Raw genomic sequence first — 27051 nt, 5'->3', positions numbered from 1 at the left:
GATAAAGGAGAGATTAGAAAGATAAGAGAATACTACCAAGTGTGTACGAATATATCTGCAAACTCAGTCAAAATGAAAAATTCTTTTCCTAGAAAAATACAGTTACACAAAACAGAATAGAAATAAATAAATAATAAATAAATAAATAGAAAACTTGAATTGTCTTCTAATTATTAAAGAAATTGAAGCAATAGTTCAAAATCTTCTACAAGCAAAACACTAGGCCCAAATGATTTTACAGAGCTCTACCATACTTTCATCTTAAACTTATAACTCTTCTACCCTTCAAAAGAGAAAAGTTTTCCTAATTTATCCTAAGACTATACCTTCTAAACTGTAGGATACAAAACTAGACCAAGACATTATAACAAAGGAAAACTATCCATTTCCCTTACTAATATGGATATAAAACCTTAAACATACTATTAGCAAGTTGGATGCAGCTATGTATATTAACAGATAATATGTCTTGACCAACTTGAGTATCCCCAACAATACAATGATGATTTAATTTCAGAATCTGTAAGTATAAATCCTCACATTAATATGTTAAAGGAAAAAAGCATGTGATCATTTCAGAGAAATCATTTGTAATAACACTCAACATATATTCATAATTAAAAAGAAAACTTCCTTAACCTGATAAAATGTTGCAGAAAATAATCATTCTGAATAGAAAATGTGAGAAGCATTTCCTTTAAAATAGAGAATATTCAAGAAAGTCAACACTTTTTTCTCAGACATTGTTGATCTTAGCTTGAGACTGTGATGTAAGACTTGAAAAGCAGAAATAAAATTTATTATTTATAGTAATCTACAAATAAGTTATTAGAAATAATAGAGCTGAAAGGGTAGCTGGATTTAAGATTAATATACAAAAGTCATTTGCACTTCTATTCACTAGCAATTAACAATAAAAATATAATAAAAATGAAGACATCATGTAAAATAGTAGCAAAGAATATAAAATACGTAGGAATAAATATGACATAAGATTTATAAGACCTCCTTGGGAAAAGTTACAACATTTTATTGAAAAAATTGAAGACTACTTAACATAAATATAAATATATATCACAATCATTTGTCAGGAGACTTAAAAATTAATTTTTCCCATATTGATATACATATTCAGTATAAATACAATCAAAATTTCACAAGCTATGCTGGCTATAAAATTTATATGGAAGACTAAAGGATAAAAAATAGCCAAGAAATTTCTGAATGTCTTGCTCTACCAGATACTAAGACTTACAAAACTATATTAGGGCAGTATGATTATTGACAAACAGAATAAAACAGAGTACAGAAACATATCCAGGTGTATCTGAAACTTTTTCTGACAATGCCATATGGAAGATGAGATGGAAAAGGAGGGACTATTCAATAAATGGAACTGAAATCAATATTTCTCCATAAAGAAAGAGTAAAGTTGAATTTCTATTTCACACCATAGACAAAAATCAACTCCAAAGGAATCAGAGACTTATATTAAAAACCAAAATTTTGACACTCTAAGTGGAAATATAGGTGAATATATTCCGCATCTTGGGGTGTGTAGGAAAGGATTTCAAAAGCAAGATAACCAAAGGCGCTAACATAAAAGAATGGATTAGCTTGTCTATGTTAAGAACTCTTGTTTATAAAACAGCACCAGAGGAAAAGTTGATCAGTTATAAATTGGGAAGAGGTTTTTGTATTGCAAATAAGCAAAAAAAGGAATAATATCATGAAATTTGGGTAACTCTTACAAATCAATACAAAGGGGACAAAAACAACCTAGTATAAAGTGGGCAAAGACAGAGCCAGATATTTCACAAAAGAGGACACATTTGGCTAATGAACATGTGAGGGGATGTTCAATGTCATTAGAATTTAGGGAAATACAAATCAAGACCTCATTGACCTAAAGAAACCAAAAAATAAGAAGTCTGATAATACTAGGTCTTGGAAAAGATGGGGATGAAGAGTGTCTCTTAATCATTGCTGGCAAGGCTATTATTTGACACAACTACTTTGGGAAAAGGCCTGGTGTTATCTTGTAAAGTTAACCATTTCAATATCCTACAACCAAGGAATTTCACTTCTATACCCGAGTAAGTCTTGCATATACATATATACCAGAGACAGACACAATAATATTTATAGGAGTATCTAATGGAGCAAACCCCAAAATCAACCAAAAGGCCCATTATTCAAGAATGACTACATTGTGATATAGTCTAACAACTATATAGAATATTAAAAGCAGTGAAAATGATTACATATAATCTCTGTAAAGCCATGAAATGCTATTTTTAATTCAGTCATAATTTTCTGAAGATATAATTTACTTACTGTAAAATACACAGATTTTAAAATTATAGCCTGGTGAATATTTATATATTTATACATTTGTGTAACTACCACCCAGAACAATATACACATTTCTATACCCCTAGAGAGTTCCCTTATTCCCTTTTCTTGTCAGTAACTCTCCTTACCCTCCTCTCAGAGATAACCTAGTATTCTGATTTCTTTCACCATTGAGCAGTTTTATCTGTTGATGAACTTTTAATAAATGGCATTTATAATATATGCTGTTTTGTGGCTTCTTTCACTTAATTCATACCTGTGAAATTTAGGTCGTTATGTGAAGAGTGGGTTTTAAATGTTGTATTTCTTTGTATGAATAGAGCAGACTCATTTATCAGATTTTCCTGTTAGACATTTGGGTGTTTCTAGTTTTTACTAGAATAAAGTTGTTATAAACATTCTTGTACAGATCTCTTTGTAGACATGTGCACTCATTGCCATTAAGAATAATATATATAGAAATGAAATGGCTGTGTGAAACAGTATTTAATTTAATTAGAAATTGCCAAGAAGTTTCCAAAACAATTGTACTGGTCACCAGCAGTGTGTAAGAGTTCTAGTTTTGATCCCCATCTCCTCTAATATTTGTTATTGGTATATTTTAAATTTAGATACTCTAGTAGACATGTGGTAGTATCTTACTGTGGTTTTAATTTGCACTCCCTAAACAACAGATGAAGTTGATCACCTTTGTTTATTTATTGACCTTTTGGATTTCCTCTTCCGTGAAATGCCTATATCAAGTCATTTCCCAACTTTTAAATTTGGTTTAATATATTTTTCTTATTGATTTGCATATTGTATATTGAAATATGTTATATATTCTGGATATGGGCCTTTTGTCATTTGTGTGTGTATGTATGTGTCATATTAATATGTAAATATGTCATTTATATATAACTAATATATAAATTTACACATAAATCCATACATATACATATGTATGTATATGTATATAATTTTTTTCCAGTCTATTGCTTGCCTTTCCAGTTTCTTAATGGTGTTTTTTTATTCAATTTATCATTTTTTCTTTTATGATTAATATTTTTGTGTCCTGCCCAGTAATTATTTGCCTCCCCCAAGGTAATGAAGACAATGGTCTGTGTTTCCTGCATTAAGGTATTTGTTAAATCATGAATTAATTTTTATGTATGGCATATGCAAATCAATAAATGTTATATATCACATAAACACAATTAAGGACAAAAAATATGACCATCTCAATGGATGCAGAAAAAGCATTTGATAAATTTAGCATCCCTTCATAATAAAAACTCTGAATAAATTAGGCATAAAAGAAACATACCTCAAAATAATAAAAGAAATATGTGACAAACCCACAGTCAACATCACATTGAATGGGGAAAAATTGAAAGCATTCTCTGTAAGAACCAGAACAAGACAAGGTTGCCCGCATGCACCACTCCTGTTCAACATAGTACTGGAAGTCCTAGCCAAAGCAATCAGGCAAAAGAAAGAAATAAAAGACATTCAATTTGGAAAAAGGGAAGTCAGATTATCCCTGTTCACTGATGATATGTTCTTGTATCTAAGAAAACCCTCAAGACTCCACCAGAATAAACTCTTAGATTTGATAAATGAATTTGGTAAAGTTTAAGAATACAAAATCAATGTACAAAATCAGTAGTGTTTCTGTACACCAGTAACCAGCTGAAAGCCAAGGCAATCTTATTTATAATAGCTACAAAAATATGAAACACCTAGGAATAAATTTAATCACTGAGATGACAGATCTCTAACAAGGAAAACTACAAGACACTGATGAAAGAAATTATAGATGACACAAACCTATGGAAAAGCATCACATGCTCATGGGTTAGAAGAATTAATATTGTTAAAATGACTAAACTGCCCAAAGAAATCTGCAGATTCAGTGCAATCCCTATCAAAGTACCAATGTCATTTTTCACAGAATTAAAATGCTCAGCATCACTAATTACCAGAGAAATGCAAATGAAAACTGCAATAAGATACTGTCTTACACCACTCAGAATGACTATTATTAAAAAGACAAAAAATAAAAGATGTTGATAAGGATATGGAGAAAAGGGAGCTCATACACTGTTGGTGGGAAGAAAATTAGTACAACCTCTGTAGAAAAGAGTATGGATATTTCTCAAAGAAATAAAAATAGAACTAGCATTAAATCAAGCAACCCTATCACTATGTATCTACCCAAAGTAAAATTAGTCATTATATATTAATAAAAAGATACCTATGCCCATATGTTCATCACAGCACTATTCACAGTACCAAATATATGGAATCAACCTAAGTGTTTATCAGTGGATGATTGGATAAAGAAAATATGGCATATATACACAGTGAAATACTAAGCCATAAAAAATAATGAAACCACGTCTTGTAGCAATGTGGATGGAACTGGAGGCCATTATCTTAAGTGAAACAAGTTAGACACAAATAGATACTACATATTCTCACTTGTAAGTGGGAGCTAAATAATGTGTACATATGGATATAGAGTGTGGAATGATAGTCAATGGAGACATGGAAGAGTGAGAGAGTAGAAGGGGTGAGAATTACTTAATGGAGACAATGAACGTTATTTAAGTAATAGTTACATTTAAAGCCCTCACTTTAATAGTTACATTTAAAGCCCTCACTTCACCACTACACAATCTGTGCATGTAACAAAATTACATTTGTACCCCATAACAGTTTCAATGTATATAAATTTTTAAAAGGGCAGCAGAGTGGCTCACACCTGTAATCCCAGCACTTTGGGAGGCCTAAGCAGGAGGATCACTTGAGCCCAAAATTTCAAGACCAACCTGGACAACATAGCAAGATCCCATCTCTATAGTTAGAAAAAAATTAGCCAGGTGCGGTGGTGCACACGTATGTTAGGGTCACCACCACGACGGATGAATAAATTCACTCACACACAGAATATAGTGAATGAGTGGGCTGGGTGCCTGTGGCCAGTTAAAGGCACTTGAGGAGAGTGCTATAAAGAGCTAACAGCCCGGCCCTAACATGCTGGCCTCGCTGGCCTTTATTCAACACACATTAAATGACAAAAACTCTGAGTCAGCACCACTAGAGGTTAAAGATTAAAGGACAGGTTCCGAGGCCTAAAACAAACACCATTAGTGCGTAGTATTCCTGGCTAACCTCCCCTCAAAAGAGCCATCCAGGATGATCAAAGGTTAATTTTAGAACCACATGAGAAAATAGGTAAACTCCCCAAATTTCTTTGTTTCTACTCTAATTTATTTAACTAAGGGGACAAGGCTGCCTTCAGCCACGAACTCTAGAAAAAACTCTTAGGCCTTCCAAAATGCTTTGAGACTATATTCTGTAACTTCCTCTAACATTTTTTCTTTAATACTTTTGCCAACACCCTGATTGAACTCCCACACATATACACTATAGTCTCTTGGGAGACTGAGGTGGGAGGATCATTTTAGCCCAGCAGATCGAGGCTATAGTGAAGCATGATTGTGCCACTGTACTCTAGCCTGGGCAACAGAGCAAGAACAATTTCAATTATATATGTAATTGAAATATATATATAATATATGTTTATATAATTGAAAAGCATGTAAGCATATTTTTTAAAAATACTTTAAACATACATGATGAAATATAGGAGTAAAGGTTTACTTGTTTCCCTTACAACAATGTGCAAATGGTCTCACAGTGTAATTTTGAGTGAAAAGAAGTCCCAAGGAGTGAAATACTTTTTATCAAGTTAAAATAACTAAAACAAAAAATATTCCCCTTTTTTTGCTTTTTTTAGATAAGGCCTTGGTCTGTCATGCCCACTGCAGCCTTGAACTCTTGGACTCAAGTGATCCTTCTGCCTTAGCCTCCTGAGTAGCTGAGACTACAGGCATGTACCACTATATCCAGCTAATTAAAAAAATACACTTTTGTAACATAGCGGTATTCCTATATTGCCCAGGCTGGTCTCAAACTCCTGAGCACGAGGGGTCCTCCGGCCTCATCTTCCTAAACAGTTGGGGTTACAAGCTTGAGACACCACACCTGGCTAATATTCCTTTTTGAATGCACATGGTTGTGATAAAAAATATAAAACAAAAGCAAAGAAATGTTAATCACAGACTCTGGATAGCAGTCACCTCAGATGTTAGAAGGCAGGAAGACAAAATGGAGGAAAACTAGGTGTATGGATGCAAGTTATTGTTTGTTTTCTAGTTTTCTTGCTTTGTAGTTGTGTGGTTTGGAATATATTAAGTAGAAGGCTCAGCTATACCTCTAACTAGAAATTCTTAGCAGGCAGTTGCAAATGTACTTCTGGAATAAGGATAAATTCATTAATTTCTCAAACCATTTTCTCCTGTTATATACTGTTGGTGGGAGTGCAAATTATTAATAGTTCAACCATTGTGGGAAGCTGTGTGGCAATTCCTCAAAGAGCTAAAAACAGAACTACCATTTAACTCAGCAATTCCACTGCTGGGTATATTCCCAGGGGAATATAAATTATTCTATCATAAAAACGTATGCCTATGAATGTTCATTGCAGCACTCTTCACAGTAGCAAAGACATGGAATCAGCCTAAATGCCCATCATTGACAGATTGGATAAAGAAAATGTGGTGCATACACACCATGGAATTCTATGCAGCCATAAAAAAAGAACAAGATCATGTCTTTTGTGGGAACGTGGCTGGAGCTAGAGGCTGTTATCTTTAGCAAACTAACGTGGGAACAAAAAACCAAATACCACATGTTCTCAGTTACAAGTGGGAACTAAATTATGAGAACTCATGGATACAAAGAGGGGAACAACAGACACTGGGACCTACTTGAGGGTGGAGGATGGGAGGAGGGAGAGGACCAGAAAAAAAAGTAACTTGGATATTAGGCTTAGTAACTAGGTTACAAAATAATCTGTACAACAAACCCTTGTGACACGAATTTACCTATATAAAAAACCTGCTCATGTACTCCTAAACCTAAAAAATGTTTTAAAAAAATTTTTTAAATTAAAAACCAACAACATTTTATCCCAAACTATAAACTACTATTTTGTAAATAGTCCCTGTGAATATTTAAATTGTTTCAGATCTTTTCTATTATATTAGTAGTGCAACAGATGTTCTTGTAAATATGTGTTTGCATACTGTGTCAGTTTACATAAGCTAAATTTTTAACAGTGGAATTACTGGTCAGAGAGAAGATGCAATTTACATTTTGATCAATTATTGCTAATTTATCTTCTCATAAAAAGCAAGTGAGAGTGATTGTTCCCCCCACCCTCACCAACACAGGGAATATCAAACTTAAATTTTTCTCCATCTATTAGGTGAAAATTGGCACCACATTGTTTTGACTTGGATTTTATTTTGTGAAGTTGGCCATTCTTTTACATGTTTTTAAATAAAGTGTTCCATTTTTCTATTGAAAAAATTTACTCCTAGGAACATTACAAAATAAAGTGTTCTAGCTCTTTGCAAAAATAGAGAATGATGACTATATGCTAAAGATCCAGAATGTTTCCTTTAGCTTTGTTGATTTGGATTCATACCATCTCACCCCAGCTCATCATGTCATTCATTCATTTATTTTAAAGTACTTACTAAATACCTATTGTTCACAGAGCACTGATAGACACTGTCCTTTAAAAGGCGATATTTTTTTAGATTAGGAAAAGTGATTGGGTCTCCAATATGGGGCCTGTCTACTAAGGGATTAAATTCAAATCTTAGTATTTAAGCAGTTCTTCTCTTCCATGCATTTCATTTTTCTAGTTGTTCAATGTTAAATTAATACTCTCAGCTATCTGTTGGTTAAGCAAGTGGAAATTTATTTATCCAAAAGGCTGGATCTCTGCTTGTGATAGCTTCAGATTATCAAACTATTGCTGCTGCTTTCTTGCCATTTGCTACTTTGCAATTGATGAGTTCAGTATTTGACCACCTAGAAGTAGCCAGTAAAAGGAGTTCAGAGGTTAGTGTTCTGATGGTGAGGTGATGTATACGTCTACAGTTCTACCCCAGTTTTGGTTGGTTGGTTGCTTGCTTCATTCGTAATTTCTGTTGAAAGAAGGCTCATGATACATTCCTGTGGGCCACTTATTATTGGTTAGTCCAAGTATCTGATACAATTTATCTTTCAACTGCTAGCAAGCAAGAAGTAGGTGGTGTAGTAAGTTATCAGATGAACTTTAGACAACAGGGAAAGCCTGGACTCTATACCACCCAGTCCAGGCTTGATATCTCAAGAAAGTATGGGAGGCAAAGGGCTAAAAATTTAGGATAATACTCTTATTCTAGATCTTTTGCTTTTCTCCACAATCTCTATAGAATGATAAATAGGGTCATTTCTTCAGGTACTAAAACACTGTCCTTTAGACATGTAGAATATCAGCTACCAAGCTCTTGGGTGTATATGTATGTGAACCAGGCATTTGAAAGATTGTTAGAGATGCAGATTCAAAATAATGTAGGCAATCCGTGCTTTGTACAGTACTGTAGGACAGTAAAATGGCAGAGCAGGTTGAAACTGTGAAAAAACGATCTCAGTGATCAATGTGAAAAGTTATGATTGTTACATGCCTTTTACATTTTTGCCAAAATGTTAATAACTCTCTGATGGTTATAAATATATAGGGAAATGGGACAAAAGTAATGCTGATATTCATTTAGTACACTGTAATTTAGAATGTCAGAAATACTGAGAATTAAAGTATCTTTTAAAATAAAATACTTATTAAGATTCATTTAAATAGTGCTTACCTTCTTCTTACCATATAACTTACAAGACAGAGGGAACATCATTTTTATGCCTTGGCAAATACTCTTTTGAATGGTGGTAGTGTCAGCATTCCGAGTCAGCTTTTTTCTTTTATTATTCCATTCATATTTTATTCAGTTTTCACTTTGAGCATTATCACTTTTATTTTCTTTGCTCTGCTGTCATCTTTGTTGGCTAATTCCCTGGGAGACAAGGAGGCAACACAACTACACACTTTGCTGTCTATGTGTAAACTGAATAGTGGATGCCCAATGTCTAATCACCAACAGCCTTTGAGAGAAGTGACAAAGTTGGTCACTGATCATGATATGTGTTTGCTTTGTGACTGAAGAGGTACCAGTGCAGTTTGAACTTTATGCAGTTCTCGTTCATATACCATGTTGACTGAAACGTAAACTCTACTCTTGGGGTACTAATGCTGTTTAAGCATTAGTAATAAGTCCTGATATGCCTGAAATGCAGGCATATCAGGACTGTGCAGAGCAAGAACTGCCTAAATAAATGGGCTGTCACATCATATTGGTTGCGTATGAGCTCGATAGTAATTATAATTTTGTTGTACGTGATGGTTTTACAATGAGCTCACTCTTTAAGGCTGGCTTCTTAGAGGTGATCTACAGAATGTAAGTGTTTGCTTTGCTATCTATATCAAGGTAAACTAGATTATGCTGTGATAACAAATGACACCCAAATCTCAGTGGTCGTAGTACCTTCCATGGCCAGTTGGCTAGGAGGAGAGGAGGATGTTCTGTTTCACTTTGTCCTTACTCAGGAACCCAGGCTGAGGCAGACTTCTCTGTGCTTCTGTAATGATCAGTGCAGGAATTGGAAACATGATGAATTGCCTACTATCTCTTAAAGTTTTCACCCAGAAGTGATACATACCATTTCTAATCATGAATCACTGGCCAAAGTAAGGCACATGGTCATGTCCCAGTGTGGGTAGAGAAGTGAAATTCTACCATGAGCCTGGAAGGAAGAAATGTTGGGCAAGTAGCATTAGTGATGACCACAGTTTCCAAAGACTTAACCTAGGGAGGGCTTGCAGGGAGGAGCCACCGAGGACTGGGATTGCAGATGAACAAGTACAGAACCAGTGTAAGGTGTAATGGGATGCTATGAACGTGGTAGATAGGAGTACTGAGCTTCTTAAAACAAGGGGACAGAACCACAGAGAATTAATTGCATAGTGATCCTTATTTAGTTATTAGCCTTCCATCTTTAGTGTTTGTCTCTGTCTTTAATCACAAATACGTTAAACTCAACAAGTCCTCAACAGTGTATTCCAATGGGTACTCTTCAGTACCCTGCCTCATAGTTTTCTGTGTCATGGAGGCTAAACATTTCAATACATCCACATACCAGAGTCATTTAGAATCACTTCATAGCTGTGTCCATACCTGAACTTCTCATTTTAATCTAAGTGTGATTCAAATTTTTTGTCTAAATTTTCTCTAACAATCTGAGGTAAGAACAAAAATATTTAAGACACACCTAATCAAGCAGGGGCCATTTGAGCTTGCATCATTATTTCTTGTCACATTAAATGGGATATTATATTTGGGAAAATACAGTTAATATAAAATGGTCAGTTTTGGTATGGTATAGTCATATGCTGAGATAAGAACACTGTACCAAGTCAGTTATAATCCAGTGACCACGTTATATTTAAATCTTGCAGATAGGTAAGAGATTTCAAATTAAATATCTATATTCTTAGATATAGTGCTTGACTAATTGACTAAATTTAGATTTTTTTGCCTAGATATTTTGATGTTGTAGAGACTTATCCTTAGCACTGGAACCACTGGCCTTTGGACACCTTTAGTTCTTTCAGCCTCCCTCTCAGTTTTCTAAGAACAGTGCTATGGGGGAGTTTTGGATTCCAGGAAATTGCCCTGTGTGGTGTTCTTTGCACAAGCTGCATTGTTCTTTCAAGCCTGAGTATTTCCCCTCTCAACTTGGACCTATTACAAGTGATATCATGCAAGGGATGTGAGCCATGTCAGTACAGGGAGTGTACTCCTGTGGTCATCAGAAGTTTTCATATTTATTTAGCATTATAATCTTTTCCATGTGACTGTTACTGAATTTGGGAGACTATCTCGCTAAATGATGTAGGTATCGTCTCAATTATTTAAGCTCTTTATAACACCAAACATTCATTGTTAATATTAGGGCAATACACTTTCTTTGGTGAGACCAACCAATGTATTAGAGATGATGAAAGAATGGAAAAATAACCCGGAAAGTGATGAGGAAAACACAACAAAAGAGAAGAATAATCCGTCCACTAAAAAAAAGTTGAAAAGTTACCAACGCTGGGGAAATGTTCGTGATGCCAATTATATTTCAGATGAAGAGGAGGAAAAACAGGTAGGAAAAAATCATTGCTGCATTTTCTCCAAAGTGTAAAATACCCTCACCACACCTGGAACATTTTTTTGCAAATCTGTCTTTTTCTTGTTAGTTTGTAAACAAAGACCCAGGATTATACAGCAAGTAATTTCTGCCTTATAGGCTAGCACGATTTAGCAGTATGGCCTACATGCTTATTTTAAGATTGGTGATTATGTAGGGCAGGGGTCTGCCAACTTTTTCTATATGGAAACAGAGTAAATATTTTAGGCTTTGTGGGCCATAGTAGTCTGCGTCACAACGACTCGTCTCTGACATTGTAGTGTGAAAACAGCCCAGACAACAAATGAATGAATGTGGACATGTTCCAACTCAACTATTTTTTTCTCCCCAAAAACAGATGGCATGCCAAATTTGGCCCATGGATCAAAATTAATAATTTTTGTACTTTACCAGACTATAAAATTGGGAATGGCTCTATGTATTACTTAGAAAATGATAATTATTATATTATTCAGTTATTTTTGTCTGAATTTATGGTAACCAAAACTTTTTATATAGGTTTATTATTTTACCTTTTTACTTCTGAATACAGTTTTATTCTATTTAATGAGTAGAATGGAGTAACACTTTTATTAGTTCTAGATTGTGGTCTATTAACTGGATATCCTGACAAAGTTTACCCAGAGCTCCCCTTCCTTGCTTTCTTTTTTTGTTTCTGCGTTTGCAGAAAATTTTTCTGTATGTGTTTGTTCTCCTTCTTGTCTTGAAATCTAATTAACATACATTAGCTATTATTTAATAAATGAGCATCCTGCCAGCGGGGACTGTGTTCACCTCGGGGCAGCCAGACTTCTCGTGAGGAGTTGCTGGTTTCTGATTCTGAGATGCCTAGAATTAGGCGGAGTGGGGAGAGGGACTGCCAGGGTAAACCCTGGACCAGGGAGGTGCAGTGTTGCTGGCCCACACGCCTCCATGCCAAGAATCCTCTCAGTAACTTACAGAAAGGGACATGGTAGCATGCTCTATTCACTGATTTTGATTTAGTGGTTGAGAATTCTTCATTACTTTATAGCAAATGTTTAGATAATAATAAGGATAACATGACGATTCAGGTATTTTGAGATTATAATATTTTTACTATAAATTGTTAACATAAGTTAACATACTAGAGAAGAAAAAGATAATTCAAGCTCATTGAATTCTCTTTTTCCTCTCTAGCATGTTAACAACTCCTGTGATGCTTAGTTCTTAAAAATAATATCATAACATGAGCTAAAATAATAAATATTTTATTTTAAAAATAAAATATTGTATTTATTTTAAATAAATAAAAATAATATCATAAAATAATATCCTTAAAAATAATATCATAAAATTCAATGTTTGCATTTCTTATTGAACATAGTTGGAAGATTTTTGTTGGCTGACTTGGCATTTTATGCACATATACATACATATGCACACACATACACATATACACATATACACATATACTCACATATTCTTATACATACATCTACAAATACTCACATCTGTACAGCTATACACACATGTTTTGTGGCCTTGAGTTCTATTTGTCACTGAATTGAACATAAAATATGCTTGTGAACCAGATGTCTTTTGTCTCCTTTTCCATCTCCATGTCACACCTTTCCCCTCTCACTCTCCAGCCGCCCCTGCAAGTCACAAATAAATGGAAGTTGCTATGTGGTTCTCAGCTACATCAACTAGGGAACAGAAGAATTGGAATTTGAATTGTTTGTGGATACTAGAACTATGCCAGTGGGTTGACATTTTAAGAATATAGGAATTGTAAGAATATTGGTTGGTATTTTAGGAATGTAGGTTTCATCAACAGGAAGAATTTTTCCGTAGTCAGAGTTCACCAGCAGTGAAAAAGGCTGGACCGTGGGTAACAAGCCCTCCACCTCCCCATCATTGGAAGTATTCAAGCAGACTCTGGAAGGTTACTTGTTACAAATGCCATAACAGGAATTATTGCAAGGTGGGTAGGAGCTTTGCTCTCCCTTAACGTTCTCTAAGGAACTTTCCCATGCTTAGGTTTGGGAATTTCTCAAAAGCCAGAGTAATCATACCTTTCAAAACAGTGGCAGAGCTCTTAGAAAACTGGTAGAGAGTAAGTGAGGATGTGTTAAAAACAAAAGCACTTGAACTCAGCACCTTTCTCCTTCTCTTAAGTCATAGTCCTTTAGTTCCAAATGCTTTGGACATGATGGAAACATGCAGTCTGCATCTCCTCATTGTTCATATTTGGACTAAGGTATCACATGACACTTGTTTCAAATTTGCTTTCAATAGTTGGCATTTGGCAACGTCCTTTTGTTCATTTCTACCTTTGCTTGGTTATGGTATTCTGAGGACAGTAATGTTCTCTCATGTATATCTTGTTTCTCACATGCTGAGGACATCTAGAGAATGTTTTGTGCTGTTGGTAATCCTCTGAATTCCCTAAGACAAAGTCGTTATCTGCTTTACTGGATAGACTCGACCTTTACTCCTGCAATAGCATTTGCTCGTCTTCCAGTGAGACACCCGGCAGATCGGTGCTTATTGCAGTAGTGCGCCTTTTTATACTGGGTCCTTAATGATTCCTGATAAATGGTATCATGCTTTCATTATTCATAAGCTGAGAAAACAATTGGAGAGAAATGAATGTCTATAATTAAAGTATACCTCCCCATAACCATAGAGGACGGGACTGAAACCTCCATATGCAATAAAAGTATATTTCATTATGGAATTCTTACTTCATAATGGAGAATCCTCTTAGTCATAAAATTGTTTATTTAACACAATGAATTTGTTTAATGAAAATAGAAGATTTTGGGGCCAGGCACAGTGGCTCACGGCTGTAATCCCAGCACTTTGGGAGGCCCAGTGGGTGGATCACCTGAGGACAAGATTCGAGACTGGACAACATGGCAAAACCATGTCTCTACTAAAAATACAAAAATTAGCTGGGCATGGTCACACACTGTAATCCCAACTACTTGGGAGGCTGACACAGGAGAATCACTTGAACCTAGGAGGAGGAGGTTGCAGTGAGCAGAGATCACACTACTGCACTACAGCCTGGGGGACAGAGTAAGACACTATCTCAAAAAAGCAAAAAAAAAAAAAAAAATAGAGAAAATAGAAGATTTTTGTTATTATTTTCTTTTGTGATCATTTTTCCTTGACTGAAAACCTAGTTTTATGGTATTGTAGGAGATAGTACATGTAGCAGTTGCTTTATCTAGGCTAGAAAGTAGAAAGACATGGTGGTTTAGAAACTTTGAAAAATTATTTTGAGAAGTGATGTATTCATAAAACATTTTTTCAAAGACAGGAAATGTTGAGATTTAAGTAGCATTGAAATTTAATACTTTGATATGTTGATAATGTTTCTGTGAGGAATACTTACGTTTTTGTCATATTTTAGTTGAGAGAAATAAAAATTTCCTTTTCCTGAAAATTATATTTTAGCTCTCTGAGTCCATGAAAATTGGCCATCATATGAAAATATGATGGTACTTGTGCAATTGTGGCACACTTTCATATCCCAATATTGAAGCATTGCAGCATGGCATATGTGCCCAAGCACAGCCCTTAAAATATCATAATAGCTAAAAGCAAAACTTCGAATCTAGGCTACCTGGATTCAGATCTGGCTTCACCACTTAAAAGCTTTATGATGTTGAGCAAGTCTCTAGGACTCCATTTTTCATCTGTAAAATAGGAATAATAATCTCATCAACTAAGGACTAAGTGAAATCATGCGTGTAACACTCTTGGCACATGGTAAGTACCCATTCATGTTAGCTATTATTACTTTCATTATTATATTACTAAAAAGTGTATATAGAATATTACTAAAATTGCATATATTTTCCTGGCTGTATCAAGATTCCTTTGGGTATAAGTGTGGGCATAAACTCGTAAAGAAACCAAGATATTTCATTTTCAAAAGTGATAATGTGCTGCCTCTAACCTCATTTGCCCTCTGAATTTGGTGAGGTTCCTAGGGTACTGTGGTAGATCAGATTCTTGTTTCCAATTAATTATTCCTTTCCTGTAAATAATTTGTACATGGATACCCTTTGCCATGTGACTTTGCAGTTCTCCCTACTAGAACTGTTGAAGGCTATTTTCTCACCCTACTAATGTTGGTCTTGGTTGTTATTCCGGCTGATGGAATGTTAAAGGGTGTAATATAAGCGGAGACCTCAAAAGTGTTTGCATCATGTAGCTTGCTCCTTTCTATTTCTGTCACTTGCCATGAGAAAAGCATGCCTGCAGAAAACCACAGGTTTCAGAATTATGGAGATTTGTGGAACACATCTGAATTCAGTCCAATACCTGATGTTTAGCCTAGCACAACTAAACTCTGCAATTAATTGAGAAAAGTAAATACTTGCTGTTACAAGATACTGGAATTTTTGCAGTTGTTTGCTGTATAGTTGTGTAGGAAAGACTTAACATAGGCAGCCTAAACTGCCATCCTTCAAAAGACCTATTTATTTGCAAGGTTGACCCTTGGCTTATTTCTGGGAACTTAGATTTTTGGGCAGTTACTATCATTAACTGATAAGAATAGCTAATTTTGTCCAAACTGTTTGTGCAAACAATATGGTTTATGCTGAATACCTACGTTCCTTCTGGGAGTCTGGGAGTTTGGTAAGTGCTAGGCAGAGGCTGCCTACATGACCATGGGTGCTGAGTCTCCAGTGAGCTTCCATGGTTGGCAACATTTCACACATGCTGTCACAACTAACTCCAGAGGGAATTAAGCACAGCCTGTGCAATTCCCCTGGGAGAGGACACTTGGAAGCTTGTTTGTGGTTTCTCTCGGACTTAGCCTGAAGTGCTTTTCATTTTGCTGGTTGCGCTTTGCATCCTTGCACTATAATAAGTTTTAACCATGAGTACGAATATAAATGTGGAGCCCTTTGAGTCCTTCTAGTGACTCGTCAGACCTGGGGCTGATTGTGTGGACCTCTCAAACATAGTTGAATAACTACTGCAATAACAGACTAATACAGGTACAAATAACTAATTATGCTAACATGAATCTTGACCTGTTATTTGATCTAATGCTGTTTGCAGTGTGAGTTGCTGCCTCGGATTCATAGGCTCCCATAAACAAGGCTTTTGTTCTAAGGGAATATTTTGTCCCCCGTCTACTGCCACACAAGAGCTTTTTGTATAAGGCTTAGGTTTTACCACAGGCTTAACCAGATTCCCATTGTTTAAAAGAGGTATTAGTGAATCCTTTAAATCACTTTCCTCTCTTCTCAAGCCTGACTTTTGCTCAGCTCCCCTTAGGGCTTATGGCTGTTTGGCTATGCTATGCATATCCTTTATCGGTGGAGAACCAACCCATTGTGGTTGGGTTATAACAAGTATTGCTTCAATTTCAAATGTATTAATTTGGGTCCATTTATCTCTTACCCTACCTTTATGCTATACAAGTTACATGTGTTACACCTACATAATTATAAACCCCACAAAATAATATTATTTTTGCTTTAAATTGTCATTTGTGTTTTCAAGAAATTAAGAGGAAAAATTATCTTATATTTATCCAGATACTTACCAATTCTGATACTCTTTTTTTTTCCTTTGATCATTTTTTCTGATGAAGTATCTGTGGAAATTTAAAATGTTCTTTGCTTATATGTATTGTGTAACTTTTCTCTGGATGCTTTCAAGATCATCTCATCTTTGATTTTTCAGCAGTTTGACAATGTGATTGCTAAGTGTGTTCTTCTTCACAGTTATCCTGCTTGAGGTTTGCTGAGATCCATGAATTTATAAATGTGTGCCTTTAGCCACGTTTCGGAAGTTTTGTCATTGTCTTTTTTTTTTTTTTCTGAAACTCCAATTACTCATACATTAGACAGTTTGCTATCGTTCTAAAGGTTCCTGAGACACTATCTCTTTTTTAAACCTCTTTTTTTCTGTTTTTTACATTGGATACTTTCTGTTGAGCTATCTTCACACTTACTGGCTCTTAATGACTTAATGCCAATACATTGAGAAAGTTATATGAAATGACCAAATTTCTTTTAAAAGTACAAAAACAGTTACACAAAATTAGAAAATTTGAATCATTCTATATTTATTTTTAAAATCGTATCTGTAATAAAGAACTTTCCTAAAAAGAAAACTTTATTCCCAAATGATTTTACTGGCTAATTCTTCTAAATATTTAAAGAAGAAATAAGAGAAAACTTACACACAAACTCTTGAGAATATTTCCCAACTCATTTATAAGGCACGCTTGCCTTATAAATAACAGTGCCTAAACATGACAAGAATGTTACAAGAAAATTATTAGCCAATATCTCTCATAAATTATAGACATAAAAATTTCAAATGATATTAGCAAACTGAATCCAGAAATGTGTAAGAGAATAGCATATCATAATTAAGTGTGTAGTATATTCCAGGAGTGTAGGTTTGGATTAAATTCGCCATATATAGATAAAGGAGAAAGCTATATAATTATTTCAATAATTTTGGGAAAAGCATTTGATAAAATTCCACACTCAAACATGAGAAAATCCTCAACAGACTAGGAATAAAAGGGAAATTCTTTTTTTTTTTTTTTAAACAGAGTCTCGCTCTGTCGCCAGGCTGGAGTGCAGTGGTGTGATCTTGGCTCACTGCAAGGTTCAAGTGATTCTCTTGCCTCAGCCTCCTGAGTAGCTCAGACTATTGATGTGGGCCACCACACTTAGCTAATTTTTGTATTTTTAGAAGAGACAGAGTTTCACCCTTTTGACCAGGTTGGTCTTGATCGCTTGACCTTGTGATCCACCTGCCTTGGCCTCCCATAGTGCTGGGATTACAGGCATGGGCCACCACAACTGGTCAAAAGGGAACTTCTGTTACATAATAAGAGATTTTACAAAAAAAAAAAAATCCAAAACTACAATTAGTATCATTGTCGATGGTAAAATATTGAGCGTTTTCATGCTAAAGCTAGGAAAAAGAGAAGGATATTCTCTCTCACTGCTTCGCTTTAACATTGTACAAGAGGGTCTAGCTGATGCAACAAGGCAATTAAAAGAAATAAAACTATATATATATGTTGTAAAGGAAGATTAATCTGTCTTTACTGGCAGATGACACGTTTGTATACATAGAAAATCCCAAGGAATCTACAAAAAGTGAATTAAGGAGGTTGCTGGATGTACGATCTATATATAAAAATTGTATTTTTATATATTAGCAATGAACCATTGGGAAATAAAATTTTAAAATACCAATTGTCACAAAACATAAAACACTTAATGATAAATCTAACAAAATATATGCAAAATATTTATACCAAAACCCATGAAATATTGTTGAGCAAAATTGAAAAAGACTGAAATGGAGAGATACACTATGTTCATGGTTTAGAATACTTGGTACTATTAAGATGTCAGTTCTCCCGAAATTAACTTACACATTTAAGCCAATCCCAATTGCAATCTAGATCACTTGCTTTTTTGTTATAAATTGACAAGATGATTATAAAATTTATTTGGAGATACATAAAACTTGGAACAGACAAAATAACCTAAAAATAGAGCAAAGTTGTAATACTTATATGACTTGATTTCAACATTCACTATGTTGATTTCAACATAGATACAGTAATTAATACAATGTGGTACTGATGTAAGGATAAACAAATAGATCAGTAGAACAAAATTGGGAGTCTAGAAATAGACCCATGTTTATAGTCAGTTGATTTTTGACAGAGATTTCAAAGCAATTTGGTGGGGTAAATGATAGCCTTTTTAAAAAATAATGTTGGAACAATAGTTGATATATACAGTGGGAAATGAAATTTGACCCCCTAGCTGTACACAAAATTAGTTTGAGAAGCGTAGAACTAAATCTAAAAGCGAAACTATGAAGTTTCTAGGAGAAAACATAAGAGACTATATTCTATCCAGCAGGTAGTCAAAGATTCTTAGAACACAGAAAGCACTTTTAAAAACTGGTAAAATGGTTCCTAAAAATAAAACACATTTGCTCGTCAAAAGCATGTTAAAAAATAAGCAAGCCACAAACAGGGAGAAAATATTTGCAACAAATATATATGATAGAGGACTTGTATGCAGAATATGTAAACAATTCCTACAATGTAATAAGGCAATCCACGTTTTAAAATAGTCAGTAGACTTGGTCAGAAACTTCACATAGGAAGATATACAAGTAGTCAATAAGCATTGAAAAGATGCTAAACATCATTAGTCATCAGGAAAATGGAAATTAAAGCCACCACAGGATATCACTATATACTTCCTAGAATGGCCAAAATTAAAAACTAACAAGTCCAGATATTGGCAAGGATATGGAACAACTGGAATTTTCCTACCTTGCTGGTGGGAATGCAAAATGGTGACATTCTTTCAGAATATAGTTTGGCATTTACTTTTAAGGTTAAGCATTCATTTACCATTTATCCAGCAATCCCAAATTCACAAAAAAGATTTGTACTGTATGTTTGTAGCAGCTTTATATATAAGCAGCCCCAAACTGGAAACAACCCAAATGTCCATTAACAGAAGAATGAGTAAACAAATTGTGGTATATCCATACAATGGAGTACTACTTGGCAAGAAAAAAGAAATGAATTACTGTTACATGGATGCATCTCAAAAACTTAAGTTTCAATAGTATGAGAATCTACGAATATCTCAATTAAAATTCAACTAAAAATGTTAAGCAGAAGAACTCAGATACAAGAGTACATAATGCACTCTTTTTCATTATGTGAAGTTTAGAAAAGGCAAAACTACTTTATGTTGAAAAAAGTAGAACAGTGTGGCCCCCAGGAGAAGAGGGTTGACTGGGTTGTGGCAAGAGAGAACTTTCTTGATAATTGTTCTGAACATTTCTTGATTGTGATGTTGGTTATACAGGCCTATGTGTTGTCAAAACTCATGAAACTGTACACTTCAGATATGTGTATTCTACTGCATATAAATTCTTCGGTTACAAAGAAAGATATTTATATTTTTCTCTAATTTGCAAGTTAGATTTTATTTTCATTGACTACACACAAGACCCAGATCTTTACACCAGTAACCTTAGAAGTTTATGTATTTGGAAGTCAATTTTTCTTCTTCTCTCAGCTTTTCTTTCCCTTCCTTCTGAAAACCATAGGGATGTGAGAGAAGGTGGGTAGCCATTATGCACAAAACTATAGCAGAAAACTTATATCAGAATTTTGTCATTTGGACCTTGTGCAGGCCTATAATTTGAATGTGTGACTCTAGAAATTGTTGCTATGGTGATAAGCCACTTTACTTAAATAGCATGTATTTTACTCAAAATTCAGAGAAATGCTAACAGTTTCTAGTAATCATGCACTGGTATTAACTTGCAGGGATATGCCTAGAGCTTACAGGTTTTGCATCCATTATCACCAGATAAGTTCATCAGGTTAAAGCTATGCCAGTGAATAATGAAATATGCATATTTAGTCCAATTTTCTTGTTACATATCTCCCCCTGCACACATGGAGCCCCCTTTTCAAGATTAATAATATGAGCTAGAGAAATTAGGCCAAGGGTACTGAATTACAAAAAGGTGAAACCGGAGGAAAGCTTGTAAGGTCATCTTTTCCATCATTCTGCCTCCAGTAGAACTGACTATTCTTCAACTGTCCCAAATGGTAAGAATTTGTCAGAGATGAAGAACAATTGAAATGCTGCTTGAGGCAGCCCTTGATGTAACCATCCTGACTGACTGCAGCACTCAGAGATGCTGTCTACCTCCACAGTGCTGAAATATGCCCCCTTCTTTATTTTATAGATTTTGATTATATGTAGCCTCTTATTCTTTATCTTTTAGATTGAAGAGCGCTCTTAAAGAGAAACCTCCACCCCTTAATCATATTAGTAGCCTGTCTGTAAACATTCTCTGGTCCCTTTATATCTGTTCAAGCTGGTTGCAGTGTTTCAGGTATGAATTCATCATTATTTTATAGGATAGAAAATTTTTTCTTTGATTTCTAAAATGATAGAAATCAAAGAAAAACCTGTAAGCTTTCTGATGATAGCTAGGTTTTTCTGACAAGTGTGCAATGGTACCTTAGACCAGTATCTTCAAAGAACAGCCTACAGTGCTTTATAGGTCTTCTCTTGGATTGGTAAATATATGGCCAACAGTCTCATAATGATCATTTAGGATCTTTCCCCTTAGAACTGAGTATTGAAATTCCTCTGTTATCTTTCACCCACTTTGTACAATCTTATGGGAGCTCATCACCTTCTATTTGCTTTTCCTGACCTGGAAGATCTTATAGCTGTGGCAATTTCATTTTTCATTTCTCTGTTCTATTACTTACAAACTATAAAATTGCCTCAGTGACAGCATAGATCCCTGAGGAATCCCACCAGCTATGAGAGAAGAAAAGGAGAAACACAAAACTTAGATAATATATAATCTAACAAAATAAATCTCTGAAAAATTAAGATTTTTTCATGTTTCTAGACAAAGCTTGAAAGCTGGAATTTGCCTTGGCCACTCCAGGAACTAAGAGGCTTGGCTCTTTGTGAAGAAAACTATGGCCTGGCCTGTAGGGCACCATGGTGGCCATTCTGCATCTGTGTTCTGTTAGCATCAGAGAATGGTTTCAATGAGGGATATTTGAGGGGAGTCTCAGACTCCTTTAGAAAAACTATTAGAATTCTACTTCCTAAACAATGGCATCCTAAACTTTATACAACTGGAATTTAGCAAAGAGAAATGGTATGGTACACATACACATACAGTATTTTACAAGGCAAACCCATATACACAGAAGCATAAATATTTGCATAAAGGTAAGTAGATTTGAATTGATGTTACCATAGAGTGAAGGAGCAAATACTGTGATTTGTTTTGGTGCAGTCAGCATTAGGCTGATTTTGGAGCTCAATTAAAATGTGGATGACTATATTAGCTTTAACATGTATTAAGAAAACCAAATTGACAAAGAGATAAGAAAACAGGTACTCTTGTATGCTACTGGTAAGATTATACATTGGTACAACTGCAGTGGAAGGCGACATGATGATTTCTTTTCTTTTCTTTTCTTTTCTTTTTTTCTATATGCCAGCACCTTGATCTTGGAGATGATATCTTTCAAAATTACAAATCCATATCTCATTTAACCCAGGAATTTCAATTCTAAAATATATATCCTGTAGAAAACTTACGCATGTGCAAAACGACATGTGCAGAATTTGCTAGCAAAAGATTGGAAACAAACCTGAGTGTTTATTGTGAAGGGACTGGTTAAATAAATTATGGTACTTCTAAACAAAAGAATATTGCATAGCCAGAAAAAAGAATGAGGACTTTTTCTTTCTATGAATTGACTTGGAATGATCTTCAAGATAATCATTAGTTGAAAGAAGTCCAGATGTAAAAGAGTGTTTATAGTTGGCTACTGTTTGTGTAAAAGTGGGGGAAGAAAGCATGTCAATAGATGAATTTATTTGTCTGTTTTCATGCTGCTAACAAAAACATACCCAAGACTGGGCAATTTGTAAAGAAAAAGAGGTTTAACGGACTCACAGTTCCCCATGGCTGAGGAGGCCTTACAATCCTGGTGGAAGGCAAAGGAGGAGCAAAAACACGCCTTACGTGGCTGCAGACAAAAGAACGTGTGCAGGGAAACTGCCCTTTATAAAACCATCAGCTCTCGTGAGACTTATTCACTGTCACACAAACAGCACCGGAAAAACCTGTCCCCATGATTCAGTTACCTCCCACTGAGCCCTTCCCACAACATGTAGGGATTATGGCAGCTACAATTCAAGATAAGATTTGGGTGGGGACACAGCCAAACTGTATCAATGAATTAGATTGAACCATAGGAAATTGCCATTATTCGACTGTTTTTGACATGCAGCCAATGGAAATGACAGTGGAATGACAACCACTTCCATTTGGTTCCACCTAATGGATAAAATTTCTCTGGAAGCATACACTATAAATTGACAATATTGGTTGTCTTTGAGAGTAGAGCTCAGTTAACTAGGGGGACAAGGAGGAGATTTTGAACATTGTGAATATTAAATCATGGGGATATACTATCTAAAATTACAAGTAAATATGACTGAGGAAAACCATTTTCTTATCTTACTACAATATGAAACAGAAGTATCGTATTTCTACACCAAAGCAACTAAACATTTTTGGTTAGTTTGATTTTTCCTTCCAATTTGCCAGAAGACTTTAATAATGATCTTAAGATGTTGTATTTAAGAAGAAATTACCAGCACCTATAGAGTTTTTGGGAAAAAAAACATCTACATCAATAATTCTGTTCACAGAGACTGTTTCTGAGTATTTCTTCCTGGTGACCGCAACTCCTGAGACTACCGTAATGACTCGACTACATGAGCAAATGGAGAGTGAAGAAGAATGGAACTGTTAAGCCAGATAGGAATATAAGCACACTAAAAGGAAAATGAATCTTTATTCCTGCTCTGTGGAATATTACTTGTAGTGGACATGTAGAAAACTACTTCCTCAACAATTTGGATGATAACTCAAAATCCAAGTAAAAATATCAAAAGAGAAGGTTATACTCAGATTCACCTTTTAATAGGATTTGTATGTAAAGGTAATTAAACTTCATGAATTGAAATTTTCAAGATAAGGTGTATATCTTAGAGACCAGCACTGTACTAAACAAAGCAACTTGTTCTTAGCCAGATGCTTGAACATCAGCAGTATTGTATCCTCACCTTATCACTGAACATAAGGAGTTTTCATTAAGAATACAACCTATGTGAAGGAATACTGAATAATTTTAAATATTTTCTAGTGCTTAAAAGAATACACAGAAGCAACCCAGAAGTTTTCCTGGGGCGGGGGGGTGGGGAACTAGCAAAAATGACCTTTTTACATTTCAAATTTTATACAAATTAAAATTTTAAGGCACAAGATGATTTTTAAGTATTACCTGCTTAAGAATTAGCATATACTGATTATAAAATCAGACATGAGTGATGTTCTGAAGAGGTACCCTTTAAGGGCTGTCTTTGGTAAACAAAGATCAGGTAGATTTTGTTTCCTGAAGTATAGGTGTTGAAAGCCTTACAGGACCCAGAGTTTTACTGCAGCCCTGAGAAGTCCTGGATTCACTAGGCAAACATGTATAAAGTGCTACTACTGGATATAAAACATGGTCATTACATCACAAGAACCTGAATGATCAAAGAAGCACTAGATGCATTTATTTTGTGTTACATGCCATCTTTTCACACTCTTTGAAAATTGTTCACCTGATTTTTAACCCAAGTGTGCTGTGACTTTGAGGTAAGAAGAGTATTAAACTTGTGAGCCCTTTCCTCGATCATTCTGTGTAAATCAGAGCTTCTGTATCTCTACCCCCAATGGCTTGGCCCCTATGCTGCTTGCTGGGTCTCCTGAGACAATCTCTACTCTTTTAGAACTCTGTGTTCCAGCTTCACTTAATTAAAAGTGATCACTTTAAAAATGGGCCTAAGTCAAAATGGACCCTGCCTCCCTCATGACAGCAGGATTGAAGACCACTTCCTTTACTGTGGAATGAGGCGACCTGAGAAAATGCAATTGCCTATTAAAACCCCATCTGCTTGATTTCTACTGTAAAGCTCACACAGTATTTTCATGGCCACCCTTCTCTTCATTCTCATGGTAACCTCTTGTGGCAAATGTGCAAATATTATTTGCCTCCACTTAAGGGAAAGGAATAGAGAGGCTTGGAGAGGTCTCCAGACCTGCCCAAATGGTGTGACTGGGATTAGAACCCAGTCTCCGGAATTAATGTGGGAAAATTGTGAGGATGTGAGTATGGGCCATATGCAGCACTTTGTACCTAGGTTAGAAAGAATAATTATGTTATGCTTGTCAGGGTATCCATACAAATGTCTGAGCTTGTGTAGAAATCTGTAAAGATGAAGTGAGTACAATTATGTCTAAGTGGACTTCCCTACGCAAATGTTACCAGACATGTACTTACGTTTTGGATTGCAGAGGTTTCAAAATTGAGCCTGTAGAGTTTGCTCCACACCAAACAGTAAACAATTTCATTTTCTTAAAGGTTCAAAAGGATCTTCTGGCATTTAATAATAATTTTACAGTATGACTAGTTTGTATCCTGTATCTAGAGAGTGCTCCAGCTTGCAAATCCTGGACAACTTTGTAGTTCCTTGCATCTTTGAATTGATGTGCATTGCTTTATGTCTGAAAATTAATCAAGACCTTTTATTTGCAGTCTACTGCGTATGAAAAGCAATTTCCTGCGACCAGTAAGGACAACTTTGACATGTGCTGTTCAAGTTTCACCTCTAGCAAACTCCTTCCAGCTGAACTCAAGGAAGAACTGGAGAAAACCCCTGTAACTCCAAGCCAAGGAACAGCAACCAAGTACACTGCTAAATCCACGATCCTGTCTAGATCCCAAAAGAAACTCTAAGGTTCCCTCCAGTGCTGGACAGCACAAAAACAAACTGCTCTTGTTAGCACTTTGATGAGGGGTAGGAGGGGAAGAGGACAGCCCTGTGCCGAGCTTGTAGCCTTTTAGCACTGCAGAGCCCTGCCATGTGTTTGCACCAGCTTAAAATTGAAGCTAGTTATTGCCAAAGCAGCGTAAGCTGCATGTGGCATTAAAGGACAGCCACCAGTGGGCTTGGCAGTGGGCTGTAGCTGAAATCAACTCAAGATGTATGCAAATGTTTTATAGGAGGGCAGATATCCTCAATTCAAGACTCTGGGCACACTTGCTCACTTTTACTTCAAATTCTTATGTTTAGGCGCAGTTATTTATAGGGGAAAACGAGAGGCCAAATATGGTAATGGAGGTTCCAAATAATTATGTGCACTTTGCACTAGAAGAGTTTGTTAGAAAATACTAATAAACTTGCCATAGGTATTCCAGCAGAAGTGCTTCAGTCATTCACCTGTGTTTGTGAGATTTTAGGTTGCTATAGATTGTTTAAGACAACTTACTTTAAACGTAAAAAATAGGAGATTTTGTAACTGCTTGCCATTAACTTGCTGCTAAATTCCCAAAGTATTGATTGAATCAATAAAAAACAGATGTTACTCAGCACAGTAATTTTTATGTTAACAAGAGGCGAATATGATAAGATCCTCAAAGCCTTGATGCAAATTATAAGTTTGGTCTACTGCTGCAATGGTAGGCGTACATCTTTGGGGAAGATACCTAATTTCTCTTAGCATTATAGGCATCCCCTTTCCACCTGAATAACTAATTTTGCTAGTTGAGGTCAAACTGGGTGAACAGGTGCTTTCCTTGCTTCCTAAGAAAATTCTAAAGAAATAATTTGCAATTGCTTTTACCTTCATAAAGTCATAATCTAGTTCCATTCCAAACCCCCATGGAATGGTCAGTTAGGTCTCCAGAATGGCCCACATCTGGCCAGCTGAGCATATACTAGTTGCATTTATATCCGCTTGGTGACTAAAAAGTAGTACACGTGATTCTGAATGAGTCAAAGACAAAACTAGCCTGTGTTGCCCCACGTGGTTCTGCCAGTGCTTTCTTAGTACCTTCAGTGT

The 27051-nt window shown here is 35.4% G+C and overlaps 1 protein-coding gene across 4 annotated transcripts in view; it reads left to right on the top strand.

Annotated features, from left to right (window-relative positions):
- STK33 (serine/threonine kinase 33) overlaps nucleotides 1–26581 on the top strand; it is a 193054-nt gene extending 166473 nt beyond the window's left edge. For all 4 annotated transcript variants that reach the window (XR_004257577.1, XM_032240670.1, XM_032240669.1 and 1 more), the window contains 2 exons: nucleotides 11302–11499; nucleotides 25745–26581. Coding sequence is in view for 3 of the 4 variants with exons in the window: in XM_032240670.1 (XP_032096561.1) it covers nucleotides 11302–11499; nucleotides 25745–25945 (399 nt within the window). In the remaining variant the exon portion in view is untranslated. The remainder of the gene's footprint in view (nucleotides 1–11301; nucleotides 11500–25744) is intronic.
- Nucleotides 26582–27051: the final 470 nt, after the last annotated feature.

Source organism: Sapajus apella, unplaced genomic scaffold (genome assembly GCF_009761245.1).
Source record: "Sapajus apella isolate SASKATOON/1434 unplaced genomic scaffold, GSC_monkey_1.0 scaffold47, whole genome shotgun sequence".
In the NCBI taxonomy this organism is placed as follows: Eukaryota; Metazoa; Chordata; class Mammalia; order Primates; family Cebidae; genus Sapajus; species Sapajus apella.
This window is presented reverse-complemented; position numbering and strand designations above follow the sequence as displayed.